This window comes from Pogona vitticeps, chromosome 2 (genome assembly GCF_051106095.1).
Source record: "Pogona vitticeps strain Pit_001003342236 chromosome 2, PviZW2.1, whole genome shotgun sequence".
NCBI lineage: Eukaryota > Metazoa > Chordata > Lepidosauria > Squamata > Agamidae > Pogona > Pogona vitticeps.
Window position 1 is genome coordinate 2,699,285 of NC_135784.1, and position 25,695 is coordinate 2,724,979.

The following is a 25,695-nucleotide window of genomic DNA, read 5'->3' on the forward strand; positions in this document are numbered from 1 at the left end:
CGAGGAAGAAGGCTGATGACCGCATCCCGTGGACCAGCGACTGTGAGGCGGCGTTCCAGAGGTTGAAGGAGGCGTTAATCAACTATCCAGTGTTGCGTGCTCCAGACTTCGACCGGGAGTTCATCATCTACACCGATGCGTCTAACAGCGGGGTAGGAGCAGTTCTGTGCCAGGAGGATGAGAATGGTGACCAGCATCCAGTGTCCTACCTGAGTAGGAAACTTCAAAAAGGTGAGAGACATTTGGCAACCGTGGAGAAGGAGTGTTTGGCCATAGTCTACGCGATCCAGAAGACCAAGCCTTACATCTGGGGAAGACATTTTGTTCTGTGCACTGACCATTCACCACTGCAATGGTTAAAGACAATGAAAACCCACAATAGCAAACTTATGAGGTGGGCTTTAAACCTACAGGACTATGACTTTGAAGTGAAGGTGGTCAGAGGGTCAGTGAACTGTGTTGCTGACGCCTTGTCAAGAAGACCTGAAGAATGAAGACGGCGAAAGAAACATGAACTATGTATATATATTGATGACAAAAAGTTAAATGTACCTGTTTTTTGAACTTGGTTTGTATGAATAAAGGTAAATTGATGTAATGTATATGGTAAATGTTTAAATGCCTAATTGATATGGTTAACTTAGAATGTAAGTATAAGTAAGTATGATATGGTATGTATAACTGTTGTTGTGTGTTTTATCCAGGTTGTTTTTTGGGAAAAAGCACCTTAGCTTTCCCCCTACAAAACAACTTATAAAGAGGGGAGGTGTTACATACAGCACTGATGTTACCTGTCTGTCATGGGTTTGGAGGGAAAGTTCCAACCTATGGGGAGTGGAAGGCGGGACATCAGGAGGAGGGGCTGTACTGTATATATATGTGATGCGTGTGTGGAGAAGTTGAGACGCTGGGATGTGACGAAGCAGCAGCTGGGAAGAAGAAGCTGGTGTGGGAGTCTGTGTGTCAGACAGGGTACTACTGTGTGTCAGAGTACCAACCTGATAGGTTCAGGTGTCTGTTGGTTAGCCAGAACTGATAGGTTCAGGGTCTGTGCTTCAAGTTAAGGGTTCTGTGTGAACCAAACTGTGTGTATGTATGAGTGAAACTAAGCCACGTTACTATATCTTATTCACCTGATCATTTTATTTTCCCTGTGTGTTGTTTTAAATAAACCTTATTCTTTTATTGTTGAAAAATCCATCCCTGGTCTGTGTGACTTCTTATAGGGAATGGTTGGTGGCAGCTTAGTTAACGTGTGGCAGATCCCAGTAGGTCTGGGTTTGTCACACCCCCCTCCTGCAGGAATGGTGTGTGTGTGTGGGGGGGAAGGCCAGAAACAACGGGGGCGGTGAAGGGCAGGAAGGCTCTGAAGAGTCTCTCTGTCATGGAAAAGGGCCGAGGGAGGAGCTTCTTCTTCAGGCTCCCCAAGGTCTCCACTTCTAGGGGAAGAAAGACTCAGATCATGTAGAGTTCCCATCAGCTAAGTCTATTTTGTTGCTGTTGTTTAGTCATTAAGTCGTGTCCGACTCTTTGTGACCCCCACGGACCAGAGCACGCCAAGCCCTCCTGTCCTCCACTGATGTCTTTGCTTTTTAAGATACTGTCAAGGTTTTTCATTGCTTTCCTCCCCAGAAGCAGGAGTCTTTTAAATTTGTGGCTGCTGTCAACATCAACATTGTGTAGCGTAAGCCCCTTGAAGAAGTCTGACCCTAAAAGAACACTACTCCCTATTAAAATAAGAAACACTACCTAGGTGGGTTAACCCCACCTTCTTCTGGCAATCACATACCCTACTAAAAAATCAACATCTCTCAGATTCTTCAGAAATCAGTTAGCTTGTAGCTCAGCTCTCAGTTCTTTAGATTTTTTATTATTTTATTATTTTTATTATAACTACATAACACACAAAGATCAAAGGAATAAAAAAAATTTGGGGTGGGGTCCCATCATCTCCTGGCAAATAGAAGGGGAAGATATTGAGGCAGTGACAGATTTCACTTTCTTGGGCTCCATGATCACTGCAGATGGTGACAGCAGCCACGAGATTAAAAGAGGCCTGCTTCTTGGGAGGAAAGCAATGACAAACCTAGACAGCATCTCAAAAAGCAGAGACATCACCTTGCCAACAAAAGTCTGAGTAGTCAAAGCTATGGGTTTTCCTGTAGTGATGTATGGAAGTGAGACCTGGATCATGAAGAAGGCTGACCGCCAAAGAATTGATGGTTTTGAATTGTGGTGCTGGAGGAGACTCTTGAGAGTCCCCTGGACTGCAAGGAGAACAAACCGATCCATTCTGAAGGAAATCAACCCTGAGTTTTTACTGGAAGGACAGATCCTGAAGCTGAGGCTTCAATACTTTGGCCATCTCATGAGAAGAGAAGACTCCCTGGAAAAGACACTGATGTTAGGAAAGTGTGAAAGCAGGAGGAGAAGGGGATGTCAGAGGACGAGATGGCTGGACAATGTCATCGAAGCGACCAACATGAATTTGACCCAACTCCGGGAGGCAGTGGAGGACAGGAGGGCCTGGCGTGCTCTGGTCCGTGGGGGTCACGAAGAGTCCGATGCGACTAAACAACAACAAAGTGCTCCATGGAGCTCTCTGACTGAGTGCTAGGTGCTCCTTAGGGAGGCTTGGGCACCACACAACTTACTGTAGACTTCAGAAGAAGGTCATATGCTAGGAAGTCAGATATGCTCCCCTTGGGCAAACATTAACAACGTTCTGGATTCATTCAGGTTAACAACAACAAAAAAAACAAAAACAAAAAAACCTACAACCCACACCTTAGAGCATTGTAAAGTTTTAGTGTCAAATTCAGGGGGAGAGTCTCCATCATCAGATCATTCTGGCTTTGAAGATTTCCTTCCTTCTCCTGCCCCCCCCCCCCACATCCTGTAAGACTGCCAGAGTGGCCTCTAGCCAGAGGGGCAGCAGTATATATACTGTATGAAATAAAAATAAAAATGTTATTTATCCAAATCCTGCCAGATTCTCCCTCCTGGTCTTCTTCTTCATCATCATCATCATCCACTTGGAGAGATCAGCCTACGTGGCCAACGTAAGACCTTCCCTTCCAGCCAAGCCCTTCCATATCCTCCCCCCACCCTGATGTTTCCTCTCTCTCCTCCCTCCCAGGCTGGAGTCTCTGCCTTCACCCCCACTTTCTCTGCCGAGCCCCCTTTCTGGCCCCGCTCCGACCCATCTCTCTCTGCCCCCAAACCTTCCTCTTCCTCCTCTTCCTCCTGCAGAGACACCCCGCCCCCATTTCCCACCCAGGGCGTTGCAGCCTTAAAACTCCTTTTCCCACTTCTGCAGAAGGGGGAGTCTGAAATTTGGGGGAACCCCTTGTGTGAGGGGAGAGGGAGGGGGGAAGAGCCAGTTTCCCTTCTCTCCTTCCTTTCTTTTCCCCACAGCCACCGAGGCCTACAGGATTCAGGAGAAAGTCGGGGGGGGGGTCTCCTCAGAGGAAAACCCAGACTAGCATGGGATCATGATCTGTTAGCAGTGTTGATTGGCAGGAATTGTGCGGATAGGGATAAAAGAGTTGAATGCAGGTTCCCAGGATTGGGCTTGGATAACTTCATGGATGCTGGAGTTCTCCACCCGACAATACGTTGTAATTGGAATTGTGGTTCCTATTATTTGGGGATTGTTTTCGTTCATCTCCAAGCCCAGGAATGGCTTTGCAAAGAGGAGCAGATTTCAATTCAGCGCTGTTTCAATTGACAGAACTCAAAAAGTGGGGAGTGATACCTGGATATGGCTGAAAGAAGTTTCATTCCTGGTCTTGAACTACAAAATCTTATTCTACATGTTATTTCCTATACAGTGGTGCCTGCTATGCGATTTCATCGTTAAGCTCTTTTTAAAAGCCCATAGAAACGCATTAAAACGCGTTTAATGCATTCCTATGGGCTTAAAAACTCACCTTATGTGAAAATCCTCCATTGTGCTGGCCATTTTCGCTGCCTCTAAAGCGAGGCAAAACAGCGGGCGGCTATTTTGTTTACCCAGCGGCCATTTTGGAACCGCCAATCAGCAGTGTGAAAATGGGGGCTTTGCGATGATCGCTTCCCCATTTTCACACAGCTGATCGGAGGGAGCTTTGCGATGATCGCTTCCCCGCGATCATTGAAAAGCGAATTTTCCCCATAGGGGCCATCGCAAAGCGATCGCTCTTGCAATGGCAAAAAGTCCATCGCAAAGCAATTTTGTCGTAAAACGGAGCGACTGCTATGCGAGGCACCACTGTATTAATTCTCTCTTGGCCTTTGTATTAAGTCAGAGGCCTATATTTCACACCTTCCAGCCTTTCAACTAGCAGGTGGCCTATTTAGGAATGCTGCCCACAGGCCAAACACAAATAGAACCATAAAATAATGGAAAAGTGAACCATCAAGTCCAACCCCCTGCTCAAGGCAGGAATATAGTCCAAGCAGATCTGCGAGGTGAGGAGCTAGGTTTTTCTTGAAAGCCTCCAGGGTTGGAGCACTCCAAAATATTTGAAACATAAAACCCAGCAGGGAGACAGAAGCTGAAGTCCATACATCTGGGCCCTGCTTGGTAACATAAATATATTAATGAGATAATGAATTTGAAATACACTTTCTCCCAGACAGTGCGGGGGAATCCTACAGGAAGGTCATCAAGGGGAGGTGGGAAGACCCCCAACTATCTGTAAGGGACCCTTTTGTTTTTTCCCCCACATATTTATACCCAGGAGGCCAAAAACCCTCACCTGGAGAGACCGTCTTGTTTTCCAGAAATCTCAAGGAGGACACCCGCGGGCGGAGCTCTCTGGCCTGGATGCAGAAGATCCCGTTTTCCCCTGAGGAAGTACGAAGTCAGCTCCTGAAGGAAGAACAGCAGTTGAAAGGGGAAACCATGAGAAAAAAGGAGTCGAAAATATTCTCCCCTCTGCAGGTCGGGACAGAAGAGGCAGAGGGTCCAGACTCCCAATTCAGAAAGGGGGAAACTGGGAAGCCCCGAGAGCAATTCCTTGAATTTAAAAAAAGAAATAAACCGATTTGATTCATGGCCTCCCACTGCAGTTGAAATCTAGGGGTTCACAGAGAACGAATTTAGGGATGTGTTGTTGTTCTGCCTCTTGAGGAGAATTTATGGAAGAGAAGCTCTATCCGGGTTTCGTGGTGTTGCTTCACAGAGGTTGCTCCTCTTTGGTAGGAAGCGATAAAAGGGCCCCCCCTAAGGAAATCGATTTTATTTTATTTTTTTTGGCCCTCCTCCCTCCTGGATCCTCTCTAGAAGAGCCACAGAATGAAAAACGTCCTCAACCACCAGAGAAGGACTCTGTCTGTGTGTGTGTGTGTGTGTGTGTGTGTGTGTGTGTGTGTGTGTGTGTGTGTGTGTGTGTGTGTGTGTGTGTGTGTGTGTGTGTGTGTGTGTGTGTGTGTGTGTGTGTGTGTGTGGTGTGTGTGTGTGTGTGTGTGTCGGGGGGGGATCTGTGACCCCCCCACCTTCCTTCTTCAGATCTTTCTAGCTTTGACGATTTCCTTCCTTCTCCTGTCAAACCCCCCCCCATGTTTGAAGACACCCCCGAGTCAAAGAAGGATTAATCCAAACTCTGCCAGATTCTCCCTCTTGGTTCCCCAAAAAAGCTGCGATTCCCTGGGGGGGGGGGAAGAGGAAGGTGGGGGGACGGAAGGGGGGCAGAAAAGGGGGGGCCGAGGCAGAGAAAGTGGGGGGGGGGAGGATGAGATTATAACCTGGGAGGGAAACATGGGGGGGGAATAGCTCGACACCCCCCCCAAGATCCCCAACGAAGAGTGTCTGAAGGAAAGGTTTGCACTTCAGGTCCGTCCAGGAAAATGGGGGGTGGGGGTTTGGATTATTTGCCATCCGGGGGGGTGGAAAGGAGAAGAAGAGCCCCCCCCTCCGTCCCCCCTTCGGAGTTTGCCTTCCCTTTTTTTGAAGGAACCCCCCCCCCAATATTATGCTCACCTCCTTGCTGGTCCTGAGGCCGAGAAAATCCTCTGCACGTGCCCCCCCCCCCCCGAAAGAGACCATAGAGACGGGAGGAGACAGACCGGGCCTCCCACCGCTTCCGGTTGGGAGAAAGGCGGAAAAAGAAAGGGGAGGAGCTCCTTCTCTCCTCTTTTTTCGTCGCTCTCGGTTCCTCCCCCCTCCAAGGGATTCTATCTCTCTCTCTCTCTCTCTCTCTCTCTCTCTCTCTCTCTCTCTCTCTCTCTCTCTGTGTGTGTGTGTGTGTGTGTGTGTGTGTGTGTGTGTTTTTGTGTGTGTGTGTGTACATATATATGCGGCCCCCTCCCCCTTCCCCCCCCGCAATATTTTACAACCCCCCCCCCCCGCATGGCTCACCTCCTTGCAGGTCCCGAGGCGGGAAACTCCCAAGGAGGCTCCTCCGCACGCGCCCTCCACGGAGACCATAGAGACGGGAGGAGACAGATGGGGCCTCCCACCGCTTCCGGTTCCTCCCCCCCTCCAACCCCCCCAAAGGGTTTCATGAATGGAGGGGGGGCGCAGGGGAGGGGAAGGAACCTGCAGAAAGGAAAGGGGGGGTCTCTCTCTGTGGGGGGGGTTATAAGGAAGAAGACAGCCCCCTTCTCTCCCCCCCCCCGATGTTCTTGTCAGGGGAAAGAGATTGACTCTCTAGGAGGAACTCCGAGCACTGGCGCATCTCTCTTCCCTTTCGTAGCTCTACGTTCCCCCCTCTTCTCTCTCCTCAGAGTTGGGTGTAGAAGCGAGGGAGAGTCACGTGCTTTTCAAGCAGGTCACGTGATTCTCCCCTCCGGCCCGCACAGCCCCTCTTGCCCCCTCTTGTTCTCGAACTTGGACAGGAACCGGAAGAGGGGAATCTCTCTCTCCTCCTGGCCCCTCTTTCCCTTCCCCGCCACCTCTATGGTCTCAGGGCGGACGCTCTTCCCAAAGAAGGAGGACTCCTCTCGTGAGTTTCCCCGCTGGCTTCCATTCCTTGGGGAGGCGGGGGGGGGGGGGAGGAGAATAAGGGGACTCCCCGAGGAGAGGGGAGGGGAGGGGAGGGGAGGGGAGGGCGGTCTCCTCCGGGCAATCCGGATCGGAAACCGGTTTCTCCCTTTTGGTTTGCACGGCCGGCTCCGGCTTGCAAGGGGGGGGGGGAGAATATTCAGACGGGGATGAGACACTCCCCCTCCCTGGGAAAGACCCCACGTTTCCCCCCCCCCCCAACCGCTAGGGCAAAGAAGGCGGCCAGGATCAGGGCCAGGTCTGGGGGAGGAGGAGGTGGGAGAGAGAGAGACAGAGACTTTCCTCCATGGGATCTTTCCTATGGCGGTGGTGGGGGGGGGGGCTGAAAGGGGGGTCGATTTCTGCCCAGGGAAGGGTCTCCCCTTGGACGTCCTTCTTCTTCTTCCCGCAGGGCCAAAACTCTTCTGGTCTTTGGGTCCTGGAGGCGCCATTCAGGGCCGTCGGCTGTGCAAAAGACCTGCCCCCCTGGATCCTCCTCCCTCTTCCTCCTAGGAAGGATTCGCCCTCCGGCCTCCCCTTCGCAGCCCTCCATAGGGTGGAGGAAAGAAGGGGCTTTGGGAAGAGGCCGAAAGAGGCTCCGGTCCTTCCACAGGGAGGGCAGGAGGAGAGAAGGACCGGATATTAAGGCGAAGCAGCCCCTCTGGATCTGCAGGGTTTCCCTCTCCCGGCGGGCCTTTTGCAGAGTGAATGGCTCCGAAGGGTCCGTTACAGACCAAGGGAATCACAAAACGCTTTGTTTTCCAGCTGGGGCAGCCCAGACACCCACCCTCGGTTGCCTCCCCTCCAAGCCCCTGAGAGGTTTGGGGTGAGCTCCAAAGGAAGAGCAGGGAGCCCCAAGGGGGTGCAAGACAGCAGGCGAGAAAAGTCCTGACACCTGAACTCGGCCCGCCCTGGGTGGGCAACCCCAAGACACACAGGGCCCTTGGCCCACGGAGGGGGCCCGGAGGCCGAGGAGCCCCTTTGGAGACGCCCCCCCCCGCGTTGGGATCCTCGAAGGGACCGAAAATAGCGAAGGGTCCCGTGAGAGCAGAGGGTCCGGTCCAGCCCTCGGTCGGCTCCATCGCACGGGGGGGGGGGGATTGGTGTTTTATTAGAGGTTGATTTCGTTTAACATCCTAAGTGCAGCTTCGGTTTGATTCATTTTAAGGTTCGTAGTCTTGCTGTTTTTCACTTTTAAATGTTCCCTTTTAATGATGTACCTAAGCTATCTTGGGTCCTTTTTAAGGAGAAAGGCAGGGCAAATATATTTTAAATAAATAGTGGGAAACTTTTGACTTAAGGGAGACGCTCCCTTTTGACTTAAGGCAAATACCAAAAGAACAGGAATGTGGCTAAGAACATAATACGTATGTAGAATAAAATTTGCTACTCCCTAGACCATAAATAAAAATTTCTTCTATATCCAGGTATCACTCCCCCCTCCTTTTAAAATTCTGACAATAGAAATGATGCTGAATCTAAATCTGCTCCTCGTGGTTTAGCCTTTCCTGAACTATAGGCGACACACAGAGGCCAAAGTCTAGATATAGCACGTACAAATAACCCCGAAATAATAAGAACTACAATTCGAATTACAGATGCTCCCGTGACAACAGAGGGTCCGGTCCGCTCCATCGCACGGGGCTCTGGCATTTTCTCGATGTTGATTTCGTTTAACATCCTAAGTGCAGCTTCGGTTTGATTCATTTTAAGGTTTGTAGTCTTGCTGTTTTTCACTTTTAAATGTTGCCTTTTTCTGAGGCACGTAAGCTATCTTGCAACCTTTTTTTTCATGAGAAAGGCAAGATTAAAATATTTTAAATCGACCGTCAGAGACCTGCCCTCTTGTATTCTGCTACTTTCATTGCATGTTTCAGAGGGAAGTTACGCCTGACTAGAGAGGGAGAAGGAGAGGGAGATGGGGATGTGGCCCCGTTTAATAGAAACACGAGGAAGGCACATCTCGGATGGAAATGTTTTTGATTTGCTTTATCCGTAAAGCCTCCAGGCTGATGTTTTCTTTCTCCTTTTCTCCTAGGAAGGAGTGAGACGGAGTGAGAGTGATTTCTCTCTGCTGTTTTTGGGACCCATTAGAAAGAACCCATATCCCACATCCCTCCGAACGTTTGCAAGGTCAGTGACATTTCAAGGGGTGGCTTAAGGAGCCTTGCCCCCCCCCACTCTCTCCTCTCCGTTTCCCTGTCCCAGCAGGGATTTGGACCCAGGTCTCCTGGTTTCCAGTCTGGTACTCCATCCGTGACACCACAGGTCTTCTTTGAACATGTGCAGAGTGCTGGTGTTCAAGGGTATGGTTTCCTTGGCATCCGATGCAAGAGGCACAACGTCTCCCCCGTCCACCGCTCTCCCCCTCCCATCATCTCCTCTGGGAAGACATTTCCACACACCCTGCGTGGGGGAAGGTTCTTACGTTCTAAGTCCTCTGTTTTTTCCTTTCTTGTTTGCTTCCCCTCTTCCTCTCTCTTTCGGCCCCATCCTCTTCTCTCCCATTTACCCCAGTAGAAAGGTTTCCTGGCTGAGTAATGGTTCCTTCCCCTTCCTGCCTCATCTCTTGATATCAACCTTCCCACTCTTCTGTGTGTGTGTTTAGTCGTTTAGTCGTGTCCGACTCTTCGTGACCCCATGGACCAGAGCACGCCAGGCCCTCCTGTCTTCTACTGCCTCCCGGAGTTGTTTCAGGTTCATGTTGGTTGCTTCGCAGACACTGTCCAGCCATCTCATCCTCGGTCGTCCCCTTCTCCTCTTGCCATCACACCTTCCTAACATCAAGGTTTTTTCCAAGGACTCTTTTCTTCTCATGAGATGGCCAAAGTACTGGAGCCTCAGCTTCAGGATCTGTCCTTCAAGTGAGCATTCAGGGTTGATATCCTTTAGAACTGATAGGTTTGTTCTCCTTGCAGTCCAGGGGATTCTCAAGAGCCTCCTCCAGCACCACAATTCAAAGGCATCAATTCTTCGGCGGTCTGCTTTCTTTATGGTCCAGCTCTCACTTCCATACATCACGACAGGAAAAACCATAGCTTTGACTATTCGGACTTTTGTTGGCAAGGTGATGTCTCTGCTTTTCAAGATGCTGTCAAGATTTGTCATCGCTTTCCTCCCAAGAAGAAGGCGCCTTTTAATTTCAGGGCTGCTGTCTCCATCTGAAGTAATCATGGAGCCCAGGAACATAAAATTTGACACTGCCTCCATATCTTCCCCTTCTATTTCCCAGGAGGTGATGGGACCAGTGGCCATGATCTTAGTTTTTTTGATGTTGAGTTTCAGACCGTTTTTTGCACTCTCCTCTTTCACTCTCATTACAAGGTTCTTTAATTCCTCCTCACTTTCTGCCATCAGAGTGGTATCATCTGCATATCGGAGGTTGTTGACATTTCTTCCGGCAATCTTAATTCCGGCTTGGGTTTCTTCCAGTCCAGCCTTCCGCATGATGTATTCTGCATATAAGTTAAATAAGCTGGGGGACAATATACAGCCTTGCCGTACTCCTTTCCCAATTTTGAACCACTCTGTTGTTCCATGACCAGTTCTAACTGTTGCTTCCTGTCCCACATATAGGTTTCTCAGGAGACAGATAAAGTGGTCAGGCACTCCCATTTCTTTAAGAACTTGCCATAGTTTGCTGTGGTCCACACAGTCAAAGGCTTTCGCATAGTCAATGAAGCAGAAGTAGATATTTTTCTGGAACTCTCTGGCTTTCTCCATAATCCAGCGCAAGTTAGCAATTTGGTCTCGAGTTCCTCTGCCTCTTCGGAATCCAGCTTGTACTTCTGGGAGTTCTCGGTCCACATACTGCTGAAGCCTACCTTGTAGGATTTTGAGCATAACCTTGCTAGCGTGCGAAATGAGTGCAATTGTACGGTAGTTGGAGCATTCTTTGGCACTGCCTTTCTTTGGGATTGGGATGTAGACTGATCTTTTCCAATCCTCTGGCCACTGTTGAGTTTTCCAAACTTGCTGGCATATTGAATGTAGCACCTTAACAGCATCATCTTTCAAGATTTTAAATAGTTCAACTGGAATGCCATCACCTCCACTGGCCTTGTTGTTAGCCAGGCTTTCTAAGGCCCACTTGACTTCGCTCTCCAGGATGTCTGGCTCAAGGTCAGCAACTACATTGTCTGGGTTGTCCAGGATATCCAAATCTTTCTGATATAATTCCTCTGTGTATTCTTGCCACCTCTTCTTGACGTCTTCTGCTTCTGTTAGGTCCCTCCCATTTTTGTCTTTTATCATGTTCATCTTTGCGCAAAATGTTCCTCTAATATGTCCAATTTTCCTGAACAGATCTCTGGTCTTTCCTTTTCTGTTATCTTCCTCTATTTCTTTGCATTGTTCATTTAAGAAGGCCCTCTTGTCTCTCCTTGCTATTCTTTGGAAGTCTGAATTCAAGTTTCTGTAACTTTCCCTATCTCCCTTGCATTTTGCTTCCCTTCTCCTCTCTGCTATTTCTAAGGCCTCGTTGGACAGCCACTTTGCTTTCTTGCATTTCCTTTTCTTTGGGATGGTTTTCGTTGCTGCCTCCTGGACAATGTTACGAGCCTCTATCCAAAGTTCTTCAGGCACTCTGTCCACCAAATCTAGTTCCTTAAATCTGTTCTTTACTTCCACTGTGTATTCATAAGGGATTTGGTTTAGATTATACCTGAGTGGCCCAGTGTTTTTTCCTAATCTCTTCAGTCTAAGCTTGAATTTTGCTATGAGAAGCTGATGATCAGAACCGCAGTCAGCTCCAGGTCTTGTTTTTGCTGACTGTATAGAGCTTCTCCATCTTTGGCTGCAGAGAATATAATCAATCTGATTTCGATATTGCCCATCTGGTGATTTCCATGTATAGAGTCGCCTCTTGTGTTGTTGGAAAAGAGTGTTTGTGATGACCAGCTTATTCTCTTGACAAAACTCTATTAGCCTTTGTCCTGCTTCGTTCTGAACTCCAAGGCCAAACTTCCCTGTTGTTCCTTTTATCTCTTGGCTCCCTACTTTAGCATTCCAGTCCCCTAGAATGAGAAGAACATCTTTCTTTGGTGTCAGTTCTAGAAGGTGTTGTAAATCTTCATAGAATTGTTCAATTTCAGTCTCCTCAGCAATGCTGGTTGGTGCATAAACTTGGATTATTGTGATGTTGAATGGTCTGCCTTGGATTCGTATTGACATCATTCTATCATTTTTGAGATTGTATCCCATTACAGCTTTTCCCACTCTTTTGTTGACTATGAGGGCTACTCCATTCCGTCTACGGGATTCTTGCCCAGAATAGTAGATATGCAATTGCTTACTCTCTTCACCTCTGCCGTTCTGGCCTCCACTTCTCTCTCTCTCTCGCTCACACACACACACACACACACACACACACACTCACTCACTCTCTGCTCCTGGTCCTTCTTATTTCTATATCCTTCCTTTTCTCTCCCTTTCACATCCCACGTGGGGGGACGGCGTTTCCCCTTTTCTCCTTTGTCCCATTTCCTCTTTTTCCTGGCTGGACGATCCTCGTGGAGACAACAGAACCAGGGATCAAGACTCCAGACTCCCTTTGTGTCCAAGACTTTGTGTTTCACGCACTCGTGTCCGTCAGTCCCAATCTCAACCACCAAGGCAATACTTAACAGTCCCCTCTTCTTACCTTGGTCCGAGCACGGAGTGGCCTGGTTGTTAGATTTGTGCCCAACAAATTCTCCCGGTCTCCTTCACCGGGGTGTCGGACATCTTGGGTTATCTCATCTGCGCAGCCGAGGTCCCCGCCAGGGAAAGTAGGCTGTTGAAATCGATGGAATGCGTCTCCCTGTTTTCTCAGCAGTGGAACACTTGGATCCCGGACGAGCCCCCAGTAGTGAGAAATGCTCACACCCTTGTTACTTAAATGCAAGAACCAGACAACCATGAATACAAGCAGCTCTCCTTTATTAAAAAGCCATTTTGCAAAAGCGGGTGTCCTAACTGGGTAGGCACCCCCATCAATCCAGGCATGATAATCTTTATCCCCTACTCCTGGCCCTTGTTTCCCTCTTGGTCTGGGCAATCCAAGGCACGCCTAAACTGATCAGAGGAAGTCCTGCCTCTCTTTCCATCTCCCTCTCCTCTCTTTGCCTAGACCCCAGACTCTTATTTATTTCTATTATTATTTCTATGTTGTTGTTGTTTACTCTTTTAGTCGTGTCTGACTCTTCATGACTCCACAGACCAGAGCACGCCAGGCCCTCCTGTCTTCCACAGCCTCCTGGAGCTGGGCCAAATTCATGTTGGTCGCTTCAGTGACACTGTCCAACCATCTCATCTTCTGTTCCCCTTACCCCCATTACAAGGTTTCTTAATTCCTCCTCACTTTCTGTCATATCTGAGGTTGTTGATATTTCTTCCGGCAATCTTAATTCCGGCTTGGGATTCCTCCAGTCCGACCTTTCTCACAATGTATTCTACATATAAGTTAAATAAGCAGGGGGACAATATGCAGCCTTGTCGTACTCCTTTCCCAATTTTGAATCAATCAGTTGTTCCATATCTAGTTCTAACTGTGGCTTCCTGTCCCACATATAGGTTTCTCAGGAGATAAATAAGGTGGTCAGGCACTCCCATTTCTTTAAGGACTTGCCATACTTTGCTGTGGTCGACACAGCCAAAGGCGTTTGCATAGTCAATGAAGGAGAAGTAGATGTTTTTCTGGAACTCTCTGGCTTTCTCCATAATCCAGCGCATGTTAGCAATTTGGTCTCGAGTTCCTCTGCCCCTTCAAAATCCAGCTTGTACTTCTGGGAGTTCTCGGTCCACTTACTCCTGAAGCCTACCTTGGAGGATTTTGAGCATAACCTTGCTAGCGTGTGAAATGAGTGCAATTGTATAGTTGGAGCTTTCTTTGGCACTGCCCTTCTTTGGGATTGGGATGTAGACTGATCTTTTCCAGTCCTCTGGCCACTGCTGAGTTTTCCATTGATGATGATTTGGAAAAGAGTGTTTGTGATGACCAGCTTGTTCCCATTACAAAACTCAATTACACTTTGCCTTGCTTCATTTTGAACTGCAAGGCCAAACTTACCTGTTGTTCCTTTTCTCTCTTGACTCCTTACTTTAGCATTCCAGTCCCCCATAATGACAAGAACATCTTTCTTTGGTGTCAGTTCTAGAAGGTGTTGTAGGTCTTCATAGAATTGGTCAATTTCAGCCTTTTCAGCAATGGTGGTTGGTGCATAAACTTGGATGACTGTGATGTTGAAAGGTCTGCTTCGGATTTGTATTGAAATCATTCTATCATTTTTGAGATGGTATCCCGGTACAGCTTTTCCCACTCTTTTGTTGACTATGAGGGCTACTCCATTCCTTCTACGGGATTCTTGCCCACAATAGTAGATATGATAATCATCTGAATTGAATTCTCCCATTCCCATCCATTTTAGTTCACTAAAATGTTTATTCTTGTCATTTTGACCACATCCAGCTTACCAAGGTTCATAGATCTTACACTCCAGGTTCTTTTGCAGTATTTTTCTTTGTAGCATCGGACTTTCCTTTCACTTCCATGTGCGTCCACAGCTGAGCATCCTTTCGGCTTTGGCCCAACCACTTCATTAGCTCTGGAGCTACTTGCATTTGTCCTCCGCTCTTCCTCAATAGCATGTTGGACGCCTTCCCACTTGAGGGGCTCAACTTCCAGCATCATCTTCCAGTGTATTGTTTTTCTGGTTCACTGCCTGTTGGAGCTTGCTCCATTGCTCCAAAATAAATTTTTTTGCCTTTTTAAAAAAAAAAAAAATCCTTAATTGAGTTTTTAGGGAGAGCGATTTGTGCTGATTTTGGGCAGAATTTTCCAACGATGTTTCAGATCTAGCAGTAAAATGTTTTTCCCTTTGCATGACATGAATTAACTCCTGTTTGTATTTTTCTTGTGAAGGAGATAAGGAGAGGAAAAAGGTGTTCTCTATGTTCTTGTTTAGACACACACACAAGGATGTCTGCCAACAGAGTCCTCCTCACACACCTCTGGATCCAACTCTGCATACAGATCCTCTGGGGCAAAGCCCCCAGGAGGACTCTCTTTTATTAAGCTTACAAGTTCACATTAGGATTGGCCCAAAGAAAGGGTTTAAAGTTAGCTCTCTATCACTATGAGGAAGAGGAAGAATGGGTAGTAGCTCCTCCTCTCAGAAGCAGCTATGACGTCAACCAGGAGAGCGTTCTCTGCACTGAAGAATCAGCCAACAGCTTAGCAACGTTGGGAAGAAGCGTTCCCCCGCAATAGTTTTCTGCCACCTCTACTTCTCCTTCCTATTTGAGTCCCTGCTGACTGTTTCCAGAACTTCAGAGAAGACCTCCTGGTGACATCTGTGGCTCTAGTAGAATAACTTGTATCTGATTTAATTCATTATTCAAGGAGGGCTGTTCGGGCAGTGCAGGGCACATACACTTGTGTGCATGTGGAAAGGCGTGGGGGAGCACATGCCTGGTCAGGCTTAGGCCACAGACTGGCACCGGACCACGGACCGGAGTTTCAGGATTCTGTCCTAGAGGAAACAGTGATTTTTGTAAACCGAGATACTACTGGAATATGCAGCATTTATAATTATTTACAGTATATTCTTCCCTCCCCTCTTTCCATACACATTGGTTTAGGTATCTAACTCTGGATCCAGAGGTTGGGAGTTCACTTACCTTCTAGCTCTGCAGTTCTAAGATGCCATTGCCTCAGCACCTATTTCCCTGACCATCTCTGCTTCCTAGCCCCATTGAGCCCCCATTCACCTCCACGCAGGACCCGCTGAGGACTTGCAGAAACTCCCAACAGAGGCACCCAGCTTTTGGTCCCCAGCATGCTGTTCTTCTGAGTTCTGCAGGCAGCTTCATACGAGTCCCGCGATATGAGCTCGGGCGCCAGCTCCGATCCACTGCCTCGTCCCACAGGACCAACCCAGCTCCAGTCACAAAACACCCCTTCTCTCATCCTCCTCAGCCACAGACAGCGGCAACACGACCAGCTCCCAGTCCTAATTCCTACACTGACCCTCTCTGCTTCCTATCCTGTTTTCAGAAATTCCTGATGTTTCTCTACCCGTAACAGCATTTTATAAACTCTACATCCCATCCATTTCATGGACCTGTCCTTTCTCTTCTCCTTCTGAATAATAATCTCTGCAGACTTTGTCAGTTCCCTGCATTGACCACTCACTGATCTTTACCCCTTCTCGAGTCCAATCATTTAGCTGCATCACATTCATCCACTTTTGCTCTTCCTTTCTAACACTGTCCTTTCCCCCCTTGTTATTCATTTCTGCTAAACAATCCTTTAATTGAAATATTTGTTTCCTCTTTAAGCAACTTTGAGAAATTCCTTTCTAATTTTCTGGAAATGTAAGTCTAGTCTTTGGGGAGAATTTGAGAAGGGAATAAAAAATTAGTATACTTTGAATTTGATGTACTTATTTGGGTGTGGAAATGAACCTTCTTTCATTACTCCTCCCCCAAAAGGTTCCCCAGTGAAGAGCCCTTCCAACTTCAAGCCCAAAAGAACAACCTACAGTCCGGCCTCATCCCCTCCCTGATTCTCTTCCCTTTTTGGCTATCTTTCCTTGCTCCTCCGTGAATCAGGCAGAATCCGAACACATCATTCCTTTTTCCTGCAGATTTTGACAGTGGTTATTTCTCTGTTTTTTTCTTCTTCTAACCTACCAGATGATGAACAGGAGAAGAAGAATTGCCCAGCAACATCTGAAGCAACCTGGACAGGAACTCATAATCAAGCAAGAAAACATGGAATTGAAAATCAGAGTGGACAGGCATGGATTTGACATAAAAAGGCTGACGCAGGGGAGAAACCACGTAAATGCATGTCACCTCAGTAGACACCAAAGAACACACACGGGGAAGAAACTGTATCCACGTAGGGAATGTGGAAACAAGAGCCTCCATATACACAAAGGAACTCACACTGGGGAGAAACCACATAAATGCATGGAATGTGGAAAAAGTTTTAGTCAGAGTGGTAACCTTAGGTCACATGAAAGGATTCACACTGGGGAGAAACCACATAAATGCATGGAATGTGGAAAGAGCTTTACTCAGAGTAGTCATCTTAGGTCACATGAAAGGATTCACACTGGGGAGAAACCACATAAATGCATGGAATGTGGAAAAAGTTTTAGTCAGAGTGGTAACCTTAGGTCACATGAAAGGATTCACACTGGGGAGAAACCACATAAATGCATGGAATGTGGAAAGAGCTTCAGTCAAAGCGGTGATCTGAGTTCCCATCAAAGAACTCACACTGGGGAGAAACCGCACAAATGCATGGAATGTGGAAAGAGCTTTAGTCAGAGTGGTGTCCTTAGATTACATCAAAGGATTCACACTGGGGAGAAACCACATAAATGTATGGAATGTGGAAAGAGCTTTAGTCACAGTGATGGCCTTAGGAAACATGAAAAAACTCACACTGGGGAGAAACCACATAAATGCATGGAATGTGGAAAAAGTTTTAGTCAGAGTGGTAACCTTAGGTCACATGAAGGGACTCACACTGGGGAGAAACCGTACAAATGCATGGAATGTGGAAAGAGCTTTAGTTACAGTGGTGGCCTTAGGTTACATCAAAGGATTCACACTGGGGAGAAACCACATAAATGCATGGAATGTGGAAAGAGCTTCAGTCAGAGTAGTCACCTTAGGATACATCAAATGATTCACACTGGGGAGAAACCACATAAATGCATGGAATGTGGAAAAAGTTTTAGTCTGAGTGGGAGCCTTAGGTCACATGAAAGGACTCACACTGGGGAGAAACCGTACAAATGCATGGAATGTGGAAAGAGCTTTAGTTACAGTGGTGGCCTTAGGTTACATCAAAGGATTCACACTGGGGAGAAACCGTACAAATGCATGGAATGTGGAAAGAGCTTTAGTCAAAGTGGTGGCCTTAGGTTACATCAAAGGATTCACACTGGGGAGAAACTACATAAATGCTGACGTAATGCAAAAGAAAGAGTAAAAAAATGAAGCGCATTTTGAAGTGTCACTTGTCATGTGTTTTATTTCTATTGTTAGTTAACAGGTAGATATTGCAAAATAGCCGTAGAAGCTTGTGTTGAAAAAATGAGAAAAATATATATTTTGCAATGGAAGCTTTTACAAAATTAGTGTAAAAACAGAAAAATATGGATGTTCTAAGGCTAACTGATGAAAGAAAAGCACGTAGTGAAGAGAGAAAAGCTGTCATTTGTTTTAGAAGGCTTTACCCTCATAAATAATAATAGTAATTGAGTTTTAAAGAGGGTACCAATTATTATATATTCTGTATTATTTATGAAAAACTAAGCATTTCTATGCTATTGTACTGAGTGTATAGTCAGGTATTGTTGGAATGAATCAAAATTGTGATTTTTTTTTCAAGCTCTGGTCACTTCGGGCCCTGGAGTCCAGTGGGTCAGAGGTGACCAATATGATGAGATGGGTTTCTGAGTTAAAATCTTTTAAGAAATATGGGTTTTGTAATTAAGAAATGAGCCAGAGAGGTTCCATCTTGTTTCTTTGTATAAAGTATCTTTGCTATGCTGACAGGTTGTTTTCTTGGCTATCAGAGAGAATGTTATTCTGATAGCCTGAGAAAAGGACTCGATGTGATTAGATGGGAATTGTTGTGACTCTTTGATAAACTACAGTAACTCAAATAACATCTGGTGTTTATGGGAAAGAAGTCATGTGGTGCGACAGGACTGTTTGCCTAGTAACGAACTCTGATTGGATGACATTGTGGGAAGGTGCGATAAGCCCTTGCCAGTTACTCTTGAAAAAGGAACTTTTTGCCTATGGACATTGTCTTTCAAGACCGACCTTTCAGTCATTCAAGACCGACTCTTCATTCATTCGTGACACATGGGACTAACCTTTACTATACTGGATTACCCTTGGATTTATGGGCTTTTTCCTAAGGACTATGCATGGACTATTTCCTATGGACTGTTACCGATGGAGTACTCTTTATGAACTTCTTTTCTTGAAATACTTCATATGGACTATACTCTTGGACTTTTCTAAGGACAATGGGACTTTTACTGAATTTTTATTTTTAGTACAGGATTTTTGTTCTACAGGATCACTGAGGACTATAGCCTTTTAATAACCTACTTGGATTATTTTGTTTTTACTGATGAATTACTGGACTGGAACTGTTTTTATTCTTTTTGGCTTTTTGTGTTTTTGTAAGGTTTTTGAACACTTTTCTATTTTTCATGTTTTCTTTGCCTCCCTACATCTTTGTAACTAACCAGCACAATGCTAGTTTATTTGCTTTGGTTTAATTTGGCTTTGATACCTAGTAACATGCTTATTCTTTAATAAATTAAAGATTATAAAACTCAATTGGTTTTCTGAACAGTACACTTGTCTTAGGGTCATCTGAGAGTGCTGCCTCGGCCTAGCTTACTTAGAGTCCTGCCTGTGGTGCAAGATAGGTCTCAGGACTACAAAGCCCACATGGTTTTATTTCAGTAATAGAGAAAGGGCACAAGGGCATCTTATGTGGGCAGACTTGTAAGAGGGAGTGTTGTAGCATGGCTAGCTGAGTTTGGACTCACTCAGCCCACTTTAGCATGTGCAAACTCCTGATTGCTCTCTGTCCAGGCTTACACGTGTGTTTTCGAACCCGTGTTTGCTGACAATCAAGGCCTTCTTTCCAGGTAGATGTTCAACATCAAAATCATATTTTTGCAATCTGAAATGCCACTGCATTAATATTGGACTTCGATGCCTCTGTTTCTCTAAGAATGTCAAAGCATTTTTGTTGGCCTGAACGACCACTTTCCTTGTACATAAATATATTCTGAAAATGTGAAGTGACCACAAAATCGAATAAGCATTTCCCTCCTTACAATTAAACTTTTTCTCTTTCTCCTTCAGTGTCCTGGCCACATAAGCTAAGGGGTGTAAAAATTAGTGTCATCTGGTTGAAGCAAAATCGCGCTCAAACCACGTTCTGAAAATGCAGTTTGAATTGCCATGAGTTTAGCAATGTGAATTACAATGTTGTCTACATAGGCAAGGGCGTACTATAGGTCACCAAGCAACTCATCAACCAATTTCTGAAAAGTAACATAGGTATTTTTCATTCCAGGTGCTAATTTTCTGAGTTGGTAAATTCCCTTAGGGCAAGTAAATGACGTGTAAGGGCGATGTTCCTCTTTAATTAAAATCTGATAAAGCCCTCCTTTTATTTCAACCACAGAAATGCATTCAGCGTTTGCAACAATTTCTACTAACGTGTCAACATTGATTGTAGGAATAGTCTCTGTCTCAGTGTTTGCCTTGACACATTGAAATAGTATTGAATACAGCTGTTCTACATGGTTCAATCACTCCTTGTGAAATAAGACTTTCAACAGTTCCAGACACTAAATTGCCCTTAGTCCCTTCTAGGTCCATAGGAACAGAAACAGCAGTCAAACCATCTTTAACTATAATGGAATGTTTGACCACATTAGACTCTCCAGGTGAATTAGAGAAAACATTTTGGTGACTAGCTAACACAGATTCCAATACCTGTTCTGGGCTAAATTGATCAATGTCTTCAATTCCAGTATCTACCTCCTCATCACTTCCTCCACCTTGCTCATTATTCTCTTGGTCTACCTCTGTTACCACAGGTACAATATTGGGAACGTCTTGGTCCAGAAATGCCACACCCCTGAAAACCTGTATTGCTGAATTAGCTGTGCTATCAGGTTTGGTCAGAAGAGGCCGCTGTTGCATCAAAGTTCCCTCGGGAGTGTGACGAACACGGGTTCGAAAACACACGTGTACGCTTGGACAGAGAGCAATCAGGAGTTTGCACATGCTAAAATGAGCTGAAGAGTCCAATTCAGCCAGCCATGCTACAACACTCCTTCTCACAAGTCTGCCCACATAAGAACACCCTAGTACTCTCAGATATTATTGTGAAAAGGTCAAGTGGGCTTTGTAGTCCTTAGACTTAACTTGCACCACTGACAGGACTCTAAGTAAGCTAGGCCGAGGCAGCACTCTCAGATGACCCTATGACAAGTGTACTGTTCAGGAAACCAAATGAGTTTTATAATCTTTATTTTATTAAAGAAAAAGCATGTTACTAGATATTCAAATCCAAATTAAACCAAAACAAATAAACTAGCATTGTGCTGTTTAGTTACACAGATGTAGTGAGGCAAAGAAAACATGAAAAATAGAAAAGTATTCAAAAACCCAAAAACCATTAAGATGAATAAAAACAATTCCAGTCCAGGAAATCATTAGTAAACAAAATAATCCAAGTTCGTTATAACAAGGCTATAGTCCTCAGTGATACTATAGAATAAAAATCCCCAGACAAAAGTAAAAATCCATTATATGTCCCATAGTCCTTAGAAAAGTAAAATCCAGTAAATATACCATAGTCCTTACAAAATTACAAGAGCATAGTCCATATGGAGTATTCCAAGAAAAGAAGTCCATAAAGAATATTCCATAGAACAGTCCATAGAAAATAGTCCATGCATAGCCCTTAGGAGAAATCCCATAAGTCCAAAAGTAATCCAGCAAAGCATAGAAACCAGTCCATGTAGGTAGGCCACCACACTCTCATTCAAGACATCAGGGTAAGTCCCATATGGCTGAAATGTAGGTCACGAATCACTGAAAGGTCGGTCTTGGAAAGACAATGTCCATAGGTAAAAAGTTCCTTTTTCAAGAGTAACTGGCAAGGGCCTAATGCACCTTCCCACGATGTCATCCAATCAGAGTTTGTTACTAGGCAAACAGTCCTGTTACATCACATGAATTCTTTCTCATACCCAGCAGATGTTATTTGGGTTTTCTGTGGTGTATCAAAGAGCCACAACAATTTCCATCTATCTTATCACACAGAGTCCTTCTCAGGCCTTCAGAATAACATGCTCTCTGCTCGCCTAGAAAACAACTTGTCAGCATAGCACAGATACTATATACAAAGAAACAAGATGGAACCTCTCTGGCTCACTTCATAATTACAAAACCCATATGCCTTAAAAGATTTTTAACTTAAAAACCCATCTCATCACAAGCCCCCTGAAGATTAACAAAATTCCTAAACAATGTAAGTTTAAATTTTGATAACTGAATAAGATGAGATGTCATAATGAAGCATTAACAAAACAGAGAAAGATATTAACATGAGCATAAAGTAATACATTTCAAATATGATTCTAAAATAGCAAAACAATTGATACGTGAGAACTATTATAATTACAGTATTTACCATACATGAGAGAAATTTGCGTTAGACACCTCTACTAGTCTGAAAAACAGAAGAATAAACATGTTAGTATGCTTAATCAAATACATCACTCTGCATATGCTCAGATAATACTCTAGTCATCAAACAGTAAAATAGTGAAACCAGGATTAACATCATAATAACTTGACAATCTAATATGCTGATATGTAGTAATAATAGTGAAAACACTCTATGTATGCTCAGGAACATAGTCATACAGAATACCAAGAAAATTAAACATCAGAGCTTTAACAATTCTAGCCATTTTCTCCCCTTGCATCTGCACTAAACACTCGAGATAAACAATGGGGAATTAACAGTAGATGTTCAACATCAAAATTATATTTTTGCAATCTGAAATACCACTGCATTAATTTTGGGCTTCGAGGTCTCTGCTTCTCTAAGAATGTCAAAGCATTTTGGTCTGCTTGAATTGGATCAGGGCTGTAAATTACAAGGTTGCCTACATAGCCAATCACATAACATAAATCACCAAATAATTCATCAACCAGTTTCTGAAAAGTAACATAGGTATTTTCCATTCCAGGTGCTAGTTTTCTGAGTTGGTAAAGCCCTCCTTTTATTCCAGTCACAGAAACAATTTCTACCAACATCTCAACATTAATTGTAAGGATTGATTCAGTCTTCGTGAGCTCATTTAACTGGCTAAAATCCAAGTCCACTTTAGGATTAGGTAACACAGACTCCAATACCTGTTCTGAGCTAAATTGATCAATGCCTTCCACGCCTTGGTCCAGAAATGTCACACCTCTGGACACATGTATTACTGAATTAGCTGTGCTATCAGGTTTGGTCACAAGAGGCCGCTGTTGCAACAAAGTTCCCTCGGGAGTACTCTGCATAGCCTCAGAAACAGTATCAGCATTCTCACCACTTCCTTGGAAAATAGGCTGTTGAAAATAAGTATTGTCACAAACCTCTGCTTTTCTTTCTAAAGATCTTCCTGAGAAGATTAACTGTGGTACTGGGCCAAATTTTTCAGATATGATTTCCGTCTCTGGAGAAACATCAGTACATTGTGATCCCAACAAGTTAGCGCTTCCCCCTTCATTGGTTGTGTTAGAAACAGTCTCACAATGTGAAAGTCCATGCTGCAAGGTCTCTGTACAAATAACTCCTCCTGTAACATTACTCAACGTCTCTGGTAAAGGTACTTTATCTTTTTCGGTCTGCTTTGATGTGTTCTGTCCGGTCCTAATTAGTTCCCCCTTATGGAGCATTGCCTCCCTGCAAAGCTGCCAGGAAGACCAAGGAATGCCCTCCAACTTCACAGTATCTGATTCCACTGTTCTCTCTGGGCTAAGAGAAGGGGGGTTGTTTGAGATCTGACATGCATCAAGATCTGCTGACACAAGTCCTGTTGCTTCTAAACTCTCAGTCCCAGCAATTGCTTTATTACTTTGGAAAATCCCTTGCTCTCCTTCTTCTAGCAAACCCATAGTCTCCTCCCAAATTATTTCAGAACTTCTCACCTGTCCTGTGCTCTGAGAAAGAGCTGACGTTGGTGCTGAGCTGATTTCCAATGCACTGCATTGGTCGCCCGATGTTAATTTCCTCAAGGACACAGCTTCTCGGGAAACTTTTTCCTGCATTCCTCTCTCTGCGCGCGTCTCCAGGGCCTGTAAATCCTTTGTTTGGATGGACGATGAATCGCTGTCTTCTCTGGAATGCTCCTTAGCATTCCACTGGGCCTCGTTAACTCTTTCCACACAAACATCTTGCATCTCAGGGTTGCTTCCAATTGTATGAAGCGTCTCATTGCAGTAATCCCCAAAGGAACCCTGCTGAACTTGGAAAAACCTTTGCATCAAGCCAGGTTCTGTGCTAAGAAAACGTTTTAAAAGGATGTTTTCCTGATAAAGCTCACGTATCAGGAAATCTCTTTCCCTAATTTTCTGCTTGGCTTCCTCGAAAAATCCAGAAGCCACTTCTAAGAGTATATCCACGGACTGTTTTTTCTCCTCCATCTCTGCTGGTACTCTAGCCTAGGCTAGGTCAGCGAAAACAAACAAAAAGGAGAAAAAAAAATTAAAAATCTCCTCTGCACTTCTGACCAACTGCTGTCCCTTCTGCTATCCTAAGATAGGCGAGAGAACAAACAGCTGCCAAACCAAAATAAAATTAAAAATCTCTTCTGCACCTTTGCCCAACTGCTGTCCCTTCTGTGACCCTAAGATCTGTGAGAAGACAGACAGCTGCCAAACCAAAATACTGAAAAATCCAAAAGGAAGAGAAAAGAAAAACTGTGATCACTCTGTGAACCCTAGAGTTACAGAGATGATCAATGACTGAACTGGATGCAGATAGATACCTCTAGGGCCAGGTCATCCCAACAGATGCTGAGATCATAGGGCATGACTCTAGGCCAAGCCAGATGCAACTAGGTACTCCTGCTGGATCCTAAGATCGTAGTGGGGAGACCCAGAGCTAGACTGGAACACGGCCAGGTGCTCCGGCAAATCCTAAGATTATAGGAGTACACTTAGGCCAAAAACAAAAACAAAATACTTGGATGCAAGTTCCAAAACAACATAGCCAGAACAAAGTGGCCAGAGTCATTTATGCAATCCTAAGATTGTGAAATGACCTGCTCAACTTGGGTGCAAGCACTCCAAAAATAAAGGACATGCATCTTGGAATTTCTTCACTACAACGTTGTAACAACCTGCACATGCCTACTGCTTAAATTCAATTGTTTCCTAACAGTTTGCTTGTCCCACTGGGAATCTCTTTCTTAAAAGAGCACCCCAGATTCTAACACACATTACCACAGCCTGAAGATTTAACACCTCTCACCACAGCCTTTAGATCTAACTGCTGGCAAACAGCATTTCCTAGGAAGCAACTGTTTACACCCAGGGAAGCACCTAGCTCCTTGAAGCCTCAGTGTCCCACTGCAATCAAAACTTAGCTTGTGGATCAGGGTCACTCAAGCTGTTAGATAGAACAAAAATTGGTCATCCTGAGGTACTACAAAACCCAGCACGTGGTCCATCCCACCGCTGCCACCATGTGACGAACACGGGTTCGAAAACACACGTGTACGCTTGGACAGAGAGCAATCAGGAGTTTGCACATGCTAAAATGAGCTGAAGAGTCCAATTCAGCCAGCCATGCTACAACACTCCTTCTCACAAGTCTGCCCACATAAGAACACCCTAGTACTCTCAGATATTATTGTGAAAAGGTCAAGTGGGCTTTGTAGTCCTTAGACTTAACTTGCACCACTGACAGGACTCTAAGTAAGCTAGGCCGAGGCAGCACTCTCAGATGACCCTATGACAAGTGTACTGTTCAGGAAACCAAATGAGTTTTATAATCTTTATTTTATTAAAGAAAAAGCATGTTACTAGATATTCAAAGCCAAATTAAACCAAAACAAATAAACTAGCATTGTGCTGTTTAGTTACACAGATGTAGTGAGGCAAAGAAAACATGAAAAATAGAA

The 25,695-nt window shown here is 45.1% G+C and overlaps 2 protein-coding genes and 1 pseudogene across 8 annotated transcripts in view; 2 read left to right on the forward strand and 1 right to left on the reverse strand.

The window, feature by feature from the left end:
* Positions 1-6,483, reverse strand: part of LOC144587212 (uncharacterized) — a 34,344-nt gene extending 27,861 nt beyond the window's left edge. For 2 of the 4 annotated variants that reach the window (XM_078387055.1, XM_078387052.1), the window contains exons 1-2: positions 5,966-6,266; positions 4,743-4,855 (exon numbers count right to left, since the gene is read on the reverse strand). The gene's annotated coding sequence lies outside the window, so the exon portion shown is untranslated. Of the gene's footprint in view, positions 1-4,742; positions 4,856-5,965; positions 6,267-6,343 lie in introns of those variants that run through there. The other 2 variants (XM_078387053.1, XM_078387051.1) reach the window with 2 other exon arrangements.
* Positions 6,484-6,821: 338 nt separating this feature from the next.
* The window catches only part of LOC144587246 (uncharacterized), a 139,694-nt pseudogene continuing 120,820 nt past the window's right edge, over positions 6,822-25,695 (forward strand). Inside the window, exon 1 of the transcript XR_013542422.1 lies at positions 6,822-6,929. The product of XR_013542422.1 is annotated as an uncharacterized LOC144587246 (transcript). The remainder of the gene's footprint in view (positions 6,930-25,695) is intronic.
* LOC144587249 (uncharacterized) lies at positions 8,201-19,324 on the forward strand. 3 transcript variants are annotated; one of them, XM_078387240.1, is made up of 4 exons: positions 8,201-8,680; positions 9,006-9,100; positions 16,643-17,802; positions 17,887-19,324. In XM_078387240.1, exons 3-4 carry the CDS (start codon positions 16,643-16,645, stop codon positions 17,930-17,932), a joined length of 1,206 nt encoding a protein of 401 aa, XP_078243366.1. In that variant the 5' UTR covers positions 8,201-8,680; positions 9,006-9,100; the 3' UTR covers positions 17,933-19,324. The 3 variants fall into 3 exon arrangements, with proteins under 3 accessions (XP_078243366.1, XP_078243364.1, XP_078243365.1); XM_078387238.1 differs by having other exon boundaries at positions 8,205-8,680; positions 16,643-19,324; XM_078387239.1 differs by having other exon boundaries at positions 8,205-8,680; positions 9,010-9,100; positions 16,643-19,324.